This window comes from Erinaceus europaeus, chromosome 8, assembly GCF_950295315.1.
Source record: "Erinaceus europaeus chromosome 8, mEriEur2.1, whole genome shotgun sequence".
In the NCBI taxonomy this organism is placed as follows: Eukaryota; Metazoa; Chordata; class Mammalia; order Eulipotyphla; family Erinaceidae; genus Erinaceus; species Erinaceus europaeus.
This window is the reverse complement of record NC_080169.1, coordinates 66993086-67006362: the sequence shown is the minus strand read 5'-3', so window position 1 is coordinate 67006362 and position 13277 is coordinate 66993086. Positions and strand designations below refer to the sequence as shown.

General features: G+C 33.0%; 1 protein-coding gene across 2 annotated transcripts in view; it reads right to left on the bottom strand.

The window, feature by feature from the left end:
- Window positions 1-734: 734 nt before the first annotated feature.
- Window positions 735-13277, bottom strand: part of SEMA3C (semaphorin 3C) — a 202467-nt gene continuing 189924 nt past the window's right edge. Inside the window, exons 16-19 of one of the 2 annotated variants that reach the window (XM_060196327.1) lie at window positions 8688-8755; window positions 6374-6504; window positions 3118-3454; window positions 735-1629 (exon numbers count right to left, since the gene is read on the bottom strand). In XM_060196327.1, coding sequence (XP_060052310.1) covers window positions 1598-1629; window positions 3118-3454; window positions 6374-6504; window positions 8688-8755 — 568 coding nt within the window. In that variant the 3' untranslated portion in view covers window positions 735-1597. Of the gene's footprint in view, window positions 3455-6373; window positions 6505-8687; window positions 8756-13277 lie in introns of both variants that reach the window. The other variant, XM_007527906.3, reaches the window with a different exon arrangement.

Genomic DNA, 13277 nt, shown 5'->3' with positions numbered 1-13277 from the left:
TGGGTGCATCTATAATGGAAGTATATATAACAATGATGGTTATATTTACTTGTTGGGCTGATCCTCTGACCAATATGTAATGTAATTTCTATCTCTTATTATTTCTTTTACCTGAAAGCCAGGTGGATGGGCCACCAGTTGGCTCCAATATTATTTTATTTTTGTTTTTTTGCTTGTTTTACTAGAGCACTGCTCAGCTTTGGCTGATGGTCATGCAGGGGACTGAACTTGGGACTTAGGAGTCTCAGGCAGGAGAGTCTGTTTGCATAACCATTATGCTATCTAGACCCAGCTACTCCAATATTATTTTCAAATGATATATTAAGATATATGTATGTCTTCTGGAAATTAAAATTTTTGAGGGGCTGAGTGGTGACGCACCTGGTTGAGCGCACATGTTACAACACACAATGATCTGGTTCAAGTTTCAGGTCCTCACTCACCCGCCCCTGTCCCACCTTCAGGGGGGAATGTTTCACAAGTGCTGAAGCACTGCTGCAGGTCCTTCTCTGTCTCCCTTACTCTTTATCTGGCCCCCTCCCTTGATTTCTGGCTGTCTCTTTCTAATAAATAAATAAATAAATAAATAAAAAATAGTTGAAATGTCTAGATGCATTGCTTTAATAAAAATAAATAGGTCACTAAATATAACCAAATAAAAATTATTGCCAAAGTAAGGCTCTATCATGTGAACGTGATTTATTAATCATATATTAAAAATTTCAAGACACCAGTGAGGAATTTAACATGTTTTATTTTGCCAGGAAAATTATTTCTTGGATATCAATTAAAATCAAAATGTGCCAACTACATTTAGTTTGTTTTCTTACACAGAGAACATTCACCGTAATGACAGTTTCATCATGCTAAAATCTATTCCAGAACTTACACTTTGAAAAAAGTGTATTTCTAAAAAATTTTATGTACAATACAAATGCAAAACATGTTTAGCCACTGAATTGTCAAAGCACACAAAATAAAATCAGTCAATAACCTTCAGTATACGTTAGCAATACTGAGAAAAAAAATTTATTTCCATTTGGCAGTTATTTTCAAGAAGATTTCTACAAATTAGAAAGAAAAGTAATAAAATTATATACAATTAACTAATGTTCAAGGTAGAAAGTATTTAATAGCACACATAATATTTCACAACTAAATGCCCTTAATTTCTATCATTAGGGGTGAGGAGAATTTTGTAGTTTAACTCATGACTCTAAAATAACTTTAATCTTTGTACATAGATTGGCTATAAACACAGCAAGCAAATATTTATTTACTTATTTATTTATTTTTACAATAGACTTCCTTAGATGTTACTTTAGAGTCATATATATTTGGAATAATATCTTTTACAAAACAAACTTAAATTATGTTTTGCATTTAACTTTTATTCTTGTCCTGTTGAGATCTATTAAAAACATAACTTATGACAACTTAAATAGTAAATCATGCTCTTAGATTTTAATTAAGAATTACATTCATACAATGATTTTAGTACTTGAAACTTTATACTGTGGTGCTTTAAAGTTGCTAACTTGGTTATTGTCTTCAGGAAGTAGTTTGCTGCAAGTAAAAATCTTGCACTTGGCTTTGCTTAGGGGTATGTGATGCAATTTTTATCTGTACCTGGAAATATGAACGTATATTAAAACTTAATAAAACAAAAGAGCAAATATTTTGTTTTTAAAAGAAATACTGAAATGAAGAGGTTTTTTTCCTCACTTAGGTATCTAATTGGTATTTTGAATGTAAAATCAATACTAAAGTATTCTAACAATAAAATGATCTAAACAGCATTAGAAGATAATTATTTTATTTATCCCAATCAACTAACCACATTTTGTGCCTATATAACAGTGAATGTAATGTATTGAAAATTTTAAGAGAATAAGTCTATTTGTGTTAATATTATTTCTTTAAACCCATTGACATAATAAGCAGCCTTCCAGCAAAAAAGGTAACATAAAAAGGGGTTGGTGACATAAAGTTGAGTATGATTTCTGAAGTTGGTAAATACTAAAGAAAGATGTGAGAGTTAATTAAAATTGATTATTGAATTTAAATCCAATTCCAATAACATTTTTAAAATAAACTTCTCTTTATGAAGTTGCCTTTCCTATTTGTTTTATTTTCTTCCTCCACTTTGGTATAGTTTCACCTCTCACATATTTTGAAGTTTAATATTTCAAATATATTTTTTCTTATATTGCTTAACTTGTAACACAGGCTAGAAAATTAGAACAAACAGTAAGCATTAAATAGTGTACAGTTATATCCTCTGAATCTAGAATAACTTAAATAACTTCCAAAAAACAAAGTGCTTTTGTTTGTAAAGAGCATAAACTTTAATGTTACACTGACATCAAAGTCCAATCAAGGATATTTATGGTGATGGTCTTTTCATTTTATTCTCCTATAACAAGGGACTAAGGAACAAAGATCTCAGCAGCTGACAATTTTTATAATCTTAAAAGAAACCATCTATATCACTAGAAGCGTATTAACTCACGTTTTCTTTATAAATCATGCATGTTTTATACAACTTAGAGATGCCTTCTTCCTTGTTTCTTACCTATTCTACTTTTCTTTTTACAGTTACTCTCTGTTATGAGTATGTATGCCACATACATATTAAAAGTCATGGCATTTGTTTTTACATTTATCAGTGATAATAAGACATTTAATTCCCCCCCAAAGGAAGACAACAGGGTTGTAGCCCTTGCTCTACTAACGGATGTAACAATTCTCATTTTATAGCCGCCATATCGATTTTTTTTAAAAAAGGTAAATAAAGATATAAATAAAATCTGGGTTAAGTTAAATATTTATATGCACCATGATGAACATGACATGTCTAGTGCTAGTCAGTATCATACAAGAAAAATGCATGCTGATTTCAGTACATGTAACATTCAGTTAGGAATAACTGCCTTCTCAGGAATTTTCCATGGGTAAAACATAAGATTCCTAACTCCAAATTGGATTGTTGAAGACAGACCATTTGTAACAAGAAGCATAAACCCCATGTAAGAATACATTATGACTCTGCCAACTGGTTTCTCCTGTTTCGACTTTTCCGGCTATTGATGAGAGCCTTTAACTTGCCATAATCACCTCTCATCTTTTGGAGTTCTTCTCCCTGTTGATGCTGCTGTCGAGTATCTTTGCAATATTGATTAATCATCTGCATTTCAGAGTGGCTGAATGCCCCCATGATGTCCTTGGGGTGGAAGGGTAAAGCTCTCACAGAGCTGGCCCAAGTCCATGGGGACCACTTATCTGTCACAACAGCCACCATCTCAGAATCTAAAACTTTGAAGTTAATCTTGGCTATGGTCTGCTTGAAGCTGTTCTCTGTTGCAATGCAATGATAGAGTCCTTGGTCAGAATCCTGAACAGAGCGGATCAGGAGTCCTTGTGAAGTGGCTATGATTCGCTCATTCAGCTTCACCTAAGAGACACATCAAAATTCTGAAAAATCAACTTTATATCTTCTAAAAAAGCATACTAATAATATATAATATAAACTGTTGATTTTCACAAATTTGGCAAAAACTTTTGAGCACTAGTTGGGCTTTGTATAATTTATACTGTTTTTTTTTTTGTTGTTGTTGTTGTTCTGTTGCCTTACCCCTCCTACACACACTTGCAGGAGAATTGTCTTATTGGTACTGAATCTATTATAGAAAGGGTAAAATTTCTGCCTATATTGCCAAAAGTATCTTAGAGTTCATTCCTTTTGATAAAGGAAATTTTACCACCTATATGCACCGAGTGCTGTTTTCTTCAGGAGTATGAATCACAATCACAGATAATTTAAATTATCTGCTCAATCTTGGTGTTCTTTCCTTTAAACACAAAGTTCTTATGAAAGAGTTGAGCTTTACTATTTTTCAATGAATGAACTGATAGTCTGCTAGTTTGTTAATTAAAAATTAAATATGCAAGGCCAGGCAGTGTTGCCTCAGTTTAAGCACACAAATTACCATTTGCAAGGACCTGGGATTGAGCCCCTGCTCCCCACCTGCAGGGTGGGTGCTTCCCAAGCAGTGAGGCTGGTCTACAGGTGTCTTTCTCTCTTCCTCTCTACCTCCCCCCTCCTCTTTCAATTTCTTTCTGTCTTGTCAAATAAAAATATAGAAAGGGGAAAAAAAAAAAGGAAAATGGCCATTAGGATTTCTTGTGTCAGTATCAAGTCCTAGCAATAACCCTGGTGGCAAAAAATTATGTATGAAAAAAGAAAGAGGATTAATTTTACTTTTACTAATCACAATTTGAATTTTCTAATTTTTATTTCTTAAAAAAGAGTACTTTGATATATATATGCATATATAATTAATATGAGGAACAAGCATGTCTACTAAACTATGTAGATAAATTTAGTAAAAATAGTTTCTACTACTAAATCAGAGTAAGACTTTTTTCTGTTCCAATTCTGAACAGAATAAATTTTCATAATCATATCACAGTAATGTTTGAATCTTAAATTATAACATTCTTATGTTTTGAATTTGGAAGAAGAATCAATATAATAATAATTGGGTCTCTACATTCTTGGCCATCCTGAAGCAGAAAACTAAAATATTACCAGAGAGGTTAAATTCATAACACATGCCAGTTTAAATTCTACTTATCAATTTCTGTGACATGTATTCAAATTTTTACATATTAAATTTACTTAAATTTTAAGTAATGGAAATCGTATTCACTTACACAGTTATATACTCTTATGTCAAACTTTCTACTGAAGGAAAATACAGCATTTATCTGTTGAATAAAAAACACACTAGGGTCCTGGTGCATGATGATACAAAAAAAACCCAAGTTGTGTGTGAGTGTGCTTGGCAGACACCTATCATAGAGAGATGAGAAATTGTACCCGTATGTCAACAACTACCTTGCAATCCATCAATCCCTCAGTAAAAAAAAATTAGTTAATTTCTGTCTGTGTTTTACATTTTCAATTCCATGCAGACAGATTATCTTAGGAATGATGATTCATGTCCATGTGTCATACTGTATGCAAAGAATTCCATTTCTGTCTGATAATCATCACACATGAATTTTACTCTAGGTTATTTCACAAGGTAATTACTACTATAATCCCCATCCATTCTAAAGAATTTAACATTAATTAGATTTCAGAAATTTCAAAGCTTTTTGATGATGTATTTTGTAGTGAGAAAAACATATTAAATTATAATTATAGGTCAAATTTTAAAATATTATAAGATTTTAGGGCAAGAAGGGAGTCTAATGTACCTCTAATTTATCTTTGTTCAATATAGTTAACTTCCTTCTGATGCAATTGATCATATGTCATTGGTTTAATAGTCTAGTGGCAGAGGATACACAATTTTCTAAATAGACTATAATATCTTTGGATAGATAGGCCAACATTACCAGTATAAATCTTGAAAAATATCTTCTGAGATGAGGCCAAAACCTGTTTTAGTAACTTTAGAGCAATATTTGTTCTTATAGTTTGGGATTATAACCATTCTACACAATTCCAAATAATTTACTAAGTATTACTCAAGTTAACCAGAGCAGACTACACACAGAAAATACAAGCTGGTATTTTTTTTCTCATTGCTCCATCAATCTGTATGCTGTATTAGAGTGCTACATTTAAACTATCCTAAATCTTTATATATACATTTGTTTCTTCCTTTCATTTGCCAGACACCATGATATCAATTTTATGGAATTTCTTTTCATAATAACTCAGTCTAGGCCATTTTACAATGTTTCCCTTTTAAAACAGCTCTTTCCATAAGTGGGGGTTAATGTAAGTGTCCTTTTATTTGAAAATCTATGTTTTTTCTCCCATACCACTAAATAAAGGCAATAGTCCCATAAACAATGACTCTATAGATTTCTTAATCAAAACCTGAGAGTTATGACATATAAAGTAATGGAAACATTACCACACAGCAGAAAAATGCTTTTAGCTATGAAGGTTATAGTTTCAGGTAATTTCTTGCTATAAAAAAATTGAACTTTTTAAAGCTCTCTTTTATCTTGTGAATCACATAAAGGTGCTGTTGTGTGAGAGAACCTAGCTTTCTGGATTTGCACACATCTTGCTCCTTTTACAAGTGCTTCCTCACATCAGTAAGGTTGTCTGAGAGCCAAAGCTCTTGTTTCAATCACCATCTTATGGAGGTGAGCAGGCAAAGAGGATTTCTAATTAATCCATCAACTCTGCGGACAAGGATTTTAAAGAAGGTGGCACTTGTCATCCCAAAGACATAAAAGGATGTTCATATGCCTTTCCTTTCTTGTTTGATCTGAACCTCACTGAGGGATAGTGATTTAATGCTCTTTCCAAAGCCGTGATTGATTGCTACTGTTCAGCATTCCTCACCTCTTTCCTCCTGTCTTTGTCTTTCTGTAACAGCCACTTGATAGATGCCTGTGGAGACTTGGGGGCACACTCAAGGAAAGTGGTGTTATTTTTTACCCCATACTGCACAATTTCAGCTGCATTTCTATATGCTAAAAAGCAAAAATAAAAGTAGGAATAGAGAGAGATAATGGAATTTAGAACACGTTCTCTTACAAGCATGTTTCTTTCTCAATAAAACTGTTATCAACTCTAAAAGTCCCCCAAAGGCAATCAAAATCATACAAGAAGCACACAGTTATACGTTGTTTGCCCATTGTGTTTAATCTAAAGAGGAGAGAAAGGCATAAAGAAATCGGTGTTTACTCAAAAATTAGTAAGCTGAGGAATGCTTTCACTACTACGTTGAACATTTAATTACTACAACATCTTTGTGAATTAGGTTTAGTCAGTTTTTCAAAGGTGAGGAATCTCAGGCTGTGATAACATATTCTTGTTAAAGAGTTACTGAATTGTGGACAATACTGAAGTCAGTTTCATCCCACCCCTAAAGTCTCTACTAAATGTGGAGGAGATGAAATTCACAGGAATTGGAATAGCAGAAAGCAAGGTGTGGCTACAGTGGAATGTAGTGGCTGAGGACACAGAGCTTGGAATTAGAGGCAGCTGAGTTATAAACTTGACTTCACCAACCCTGACTGTAACCTTAGACAAGTTACTTGACCCCTTTGTGATTCAGTTTTTCTTGGCTTTAAAATAGGGACAGTATTTACTACAAGTTATTTACTGAAATCCTCAAATTTGGAAAAGCATTAAGTGTATAATCAGTGACATAGATGCGATCGCATCATTCAACTCACTTTACTTTCACATTTTGTTTATTACGAGTAATTAAGTTTCGAACCAAGATGTACTATAATGTCTATATACACTATATAATCTTGATAGTCTTATCCTGCATCTTAAATCGAATCCAAGCCACTTCTTCCCATCCTTACATGAGAAATCAGGTTATCCCCTCATTCTGACAGACCATAATTTAATATAAATCTTGAGCACTAAGTGTGGTTATCCATAAAAAAGCTCATAGCTCAGGTTCTGACACAAAGTCAACCATTTCTTAAAGGTTGACTTTTAATAATTTATTTAATCATCATTTATAGGAGAGAAACAGAAACTGAGAATGGAGGAGATGGGGCAGGGAAGGGGGGTGGGGTTGGGAGATCTGGGGACACTGATTTACCACTGCCAAAGCTTTCCCCTTGCAGGTGGGGACTAGGGTCTTCATTATGACTACTACTACTACTATACTATTACTACCACTACCACTACCACTACTACTACTACTACTACTACTACAGTTGTGAATAGAAACATGCACATTTATAAAATATTTAGTAAATAGAAAAAAATGGCAATCTTGATTAAGTCCCTCAACTATTGATAGATGTGTGGACTAGGCATAATCTGTCTTAATTTTCTCCTTGCAGTTAATATAATTAGTAATAAGAAAATTATTCTTTATTAAAGAAGTTCAGATTCAAAAAGACTAAAAACTGGAGTCAAAGTACTAGTTGCTAACAAAAGTACACTCATAGCAACTCGGTGAAGTCAAAAAGAATGTGCACCTGGAGACACTTCTGGTTGAAGTGGAGGAGGGGATTTCTAGAGGAATATAATAACACAGAATCGCTACATAAGAATGAAAAGAAAAAGGTTTATTGTAAAACACAAGGAAGAACTATAAAATTATATGTCATGGTTATAAATTACAGATAGGGACATTACAGTACACCCATGTTCACAGCGTGCTGATTCATGACAAGAGAAACACAGAACTGAGTATCCAGTGATGTATGAAAGGATAAACAAATGGTGCCATATTCATACAATGGAGTCTCAGTTTGAAAGATGTAAACGTTTTAAAGATGGTGGTGCTGGTTGCAAAACAGTGTAAATGCACTTAATGCCACATACTTGTATAATTTAAGAAAAGCAGATAAGGTATTTTATTAGGTCTTCAGTTATACATAATAAAATCAAAGTATTTTATTATAAGAAAAATGTAGCTAAGAATATATCTATAGTTACCATCTGAGAGAAAAACATAGCAACAATACCCAAAGTATGTCTCCAGATACTGGGAACAAGTCTTAAAAAGTATACATATAATATGTTTGTTTTTAATTATTATAAATGAATACCATGAGTTTGTTTAATAAATCATGCTTAAAAAAAAAAGAATTGAATCACAGTACTCCATTAACTGAATGCGCCATAGGACATTATCACTCTTTACTATGTTTGACTACTGCTGAAGGGGGTGAATCAGTACCTTTTAGATTAAATCCTCTGCATTGAGTCAAGGGATTCCCGTGTCTTACATCTTGTCTTCTGCTCCTCCTAAGTGTAGAAATATGTAAAATTGACATAAAACCAATGTTGTCAACTAAAGCACATTTAAAATGCCACACTTGACAATTTCAAAACCTTTTGATTATCTAAGCTTTCATAAAGAAAATGTTCTGTTTATCTAACATAGTTATGTGACTTTTCATATTTTAATAACAGAATACATTTAATTCATCTTTATCTGTCACTTCAGAAAGAATAGTTATTAGTCTTCTTTTATGTGTATTTCCTCAGTTAATGCTAAACTCATGATTACTAATAAAATATTTAGGTTAAAAGTATTCTTTCCATTTTTTCCTAAAATGAAAACCTCCAAGTCATTTATATCTAAACTATTCATATATATTAAAATTTTCCAAAACCTCTGCACATATGAATGACAATTTACTTCACCCTTAAACACTTTGACAGGCATAGTCTAAAATAAATTAATTTAGTAGATGACAATATCACACTAAAGGTATTATTTAGTGATAATACATAATCATGTAATATGATTTTTGCATTTAAATTTTCCTAGTTGTCTCCTGTCAGGTTCCACTCATTGCATTTAGTGGTTATATAACAGTTGCTTAAGCATTCCAAAACTTCCCTTACAATTGTAAGTTTATTATCATTTAAATAAGTTTAAATAATCTACATACTGATTATTTAAATTCCAAAATCTTATCTTTGCTATATTGATTAGTTTCAATTGTACTACATAGTGTAAAAACAAAATTAGAACTGAACTTCTCTTATCAATGAATTATGGAAATGATCATTGCAATAGAAGAGAAGCGATGAAACTTTTTTTTTTAAGGGAACTCTTTTTAAATAGAGTTAGAAATTGATTAGTATCAGTGCTGAGCAGCATAAAGAATGTGCATCTCACTTGAATGGAAATATCTATATAAAATTCTGTGCCATTAAAATATTGGTTTCCCAAAAAGTCGCACGATGCTCATCAATTATATATTTTTACACAAAATACACACATGAACAAGTGAAAAATGTTTATATCTTTTATCTTTAGAGGTTAATAGTATATAATAGTTTATATCAAGATTTTACTGTTTTGCACTGACTATATCTTGAAGTCACATTATTAATTACTTCCTGTCAACTTGTGAGTGTATATTATATGAGCACTATGTGAGGGTTCTCATTTCTGAACTGATCATTTTCAGCCATTTAGATAAGCACTATGACCGCGGTACCGCGGTTAAATGTATTGCCCTTTACCAGCATTATGTTATGGTTTATTCATGTACATGATCCCTCAAGCTGGGTAATCTGAATTTACACTAGGACAATGCTTTCAGAGGCTGAAATAGGGGAAATAAAAATACTGTTATGGTTTAGTTTAAATGATGACAGCAAGACAGTCACGTGAGAATTCTTTGTGTGTAGATTTCTTTTAAGGTCTTCATAACATCATGGAAATATACTAGTAGGCAGATGGATATTATACTGCATGTAGGATTTGCCTCAGATTGTTAATATTTCCTCCATGATAGTCGACTGCTTGGAAAAGCAATAAAATCTTTCTTGTATAGAAAATAAATATCTACTTGAAAGCTAAGATGATTACCTTGTCATAAGGTTTATAACTACATGTCCTGAATCCACAATAAATAACATTTGAGACTAAGCTACAATATTTTATACAAAAGCAAAGCTTTTTAAGAGACTAGAGATGGATTTTTTCTTTTTTACTAAGAACAATTTTTTTTCTGAGAAAAGCTAGAAAGTAATGATTCAATGAAGTCTCTTTTCCTTAAAGAGAAACTACTTAGTGTATTAACAGATTTATTATGTCAAAGTACTGACTGAAATTATTAGCAGCTATAAATGTACCTTTCTATTATATACACAGAGACATGTTTTTTGCTTTTAGTTTCTGAGTGTCTCTAAGTGATCTTTGTTACCTATCAATCAGAATAGTAATGAGTTGAAACTATTAATGAAAATTATTATAGAAAACACTTTAAACTGTATTTTGTTTGATGAAATAGAGATTGTGAAGAAAGGGGAGATAGAGAGGGAGAGACAGAGAGATACTTCCAGTCCTGCTTCACCAATCATGAAGCTTCCTTTTCCAAGTGTGGACTAGAGGCTTGAACCTTGGTCCTTGTGTATGGTAATATGTACACTTAACCAGCTGCATCACTCACTACCTGGTCCCATCAGAAAATATTCCAAATGATTATCATAATCATTGCTAATTAATCTGTAAAGATAATAAATATTATACGTAGGAGTTTAGGAAATAGCTAATTCATACAGTGCTTATGTTGTGTACTCACTGAAACAATTTGCTAAACTAAGCCTGGAAATAATTTGGAGAAAATTTTTAGTATAGACATATTTAATAAAATTTCCAGTAGGCTCGCCAAAGATGATAAGTATGGTTAGGCCAAAGCATTCCATATGTGGATCTCTCTCTCTATATATATGTGTGTGTGTGTGTGTGTGTGTGTGTGTGTGTGTGTGTGTGTGTGTGTGTGTATGTAGTATTTATATTACTCTATTTGCTTGTGTATGCAGAGGGAGAGGGAATTGAGTTGCTATTGTCTTTCTTGAGATGATACTGGGAATGATACTGTGGTAGTAAAGTAATACAAGTTCAGGGTCTTGTGGTAGTAGTCACAAAAATATTTTTATCATTGAGAATGCACTTGGAACTTTCCTCTCCTACTTTTTGTTTATGTTCAAACCTCCAGCCATGTGAAAGATAGAACACCAAAGGTAAAGTTGAAAATAATTCTATATAGAAATAAAAAGACAAGATAGGCCTGATTAAATCTTTTTTAAAATTTTTAACATTTATTTATTTTCCCTTTTGTTGCCCTTGTTCCTTTGTTATTGTTGTTGTTATTGATGTCGTCGAGAGAAACGGAGAGAGGAGGGGAAGACAGAGGGGGGAGAGAAAAACAGACACCGGCAGACCTGCTTCACTGCTTGTGAGGCGACTCCCCTGCAGATAGGGAACAGGGGGCTCAAAGTGGGATCCTTATGCTGGTCCTTGGGCTTCACGCCACCTGTGCTTAACCAGCTACGCTACTGCCCAACTCTGATTAAATCAAATTATTTCTGCTTAAAGAATTCTCTCTCTCTCTCTCTCTCTCTCTCTCTCTCCCCTTTTCTTTTTTTTTTTAAACCAGAAAACCACTCAGCTTTTATTGTCGGTGTGCTAGGATTTGAATTTTGGAGTAATCTCATTCAACTAATCTGCCTATTTGCTGCATCATCTCCCTGGTCCCAGTAGTTCTATTATCTCATGTTCTTGAATATAAATCTTATAGTAGTTCAACTCTCATAACCTTCTCTCTCTCTTTTTTTTTTTACTCTACAGTTAAATTGCTATAATTTCCTTCACAGTATCTTTACGTGAAAAAATTTCATGGGCACTATTAATTTATCAGTAACAGCATCTTTATACAAATTTCCTTCTTTTTCTCAGAATAACATCTATTAATTTTCTGATGCTCAATTCTGAGAACTTCGTTCAGTTTTAGTCCACCCTTTTTTTTTTTTTTACTATCCCACATTCAATACTAGCAGATTTATGAGGTCTATCCAGAGTCTGATAACTTTTGATCATCTCCAGTTCTATCACTCTCCTAGGCAAACCACAATTACTTCTCACCCATATCAGTAGAGTAGACTAGTAGACAATATCTGTCTCCCGTTTCAACATTCCTTTTCCTACCCAAGGCCATGATTCCAGGAAAACTAAACTAGACTGATAATTTTAAACTTAAAAGTCAAATGATGTTGGGGATGGTGTTAATGTACACTCCTATTAACTTACATCATACAAGTAACTATTTAATTAATATGAGAGGGGGAAATGGATTGAATATCTAAACTTTTTGATGCATAGACCATAGCTCTGACTATATATATCTTCAATCTAAGCAGTTAAAACTTCAAATTGGTAATCAGATTGAATTTTAACAGTGGGCTCAAATTGTTAATACATTTCTAATAATGACTTGTTCTTTGAAATATTAAATCCCCTAAAAGCTTAGACCAGGGAGAACAGAAGCAACTGGTGGCATTACTGTATTAGATATAATTATATGTAAATAGCACAAAAGGACATAAATTATGGGGTGGTCTTATATGATACAGCAAATCCTAACAGTGGGATTTTCAAAGTTAACCCAATTGCCAAATAATTTGGCTATAGTAATAACTATCTATTTGTCTTCTTAAACCCTAAGCCAGCAGGAACCTTCCCTTTTCTCTATAAAACCCATATTTCTCCCAGGCCTGGAACCTCTAGGATGGGGTTCACTTTCCTGCATGTTTTTCTCAATTCATACTAACTGATACTGTATCTGCTAATCCCAACCTAAGCAATGCAATCAGTACCATCTCAGCATATTTCACTTCAGACTGTTGTCCAGAGACTTCAGGTGTGAAATGTCAACATTTCAACCTCATTACTCTGGTGAGACCTTTCCTAGCTCATAGGACTCCTTAATTCCATTGCAGGTGGCATACTTCTTAGCAAAACCTCAAA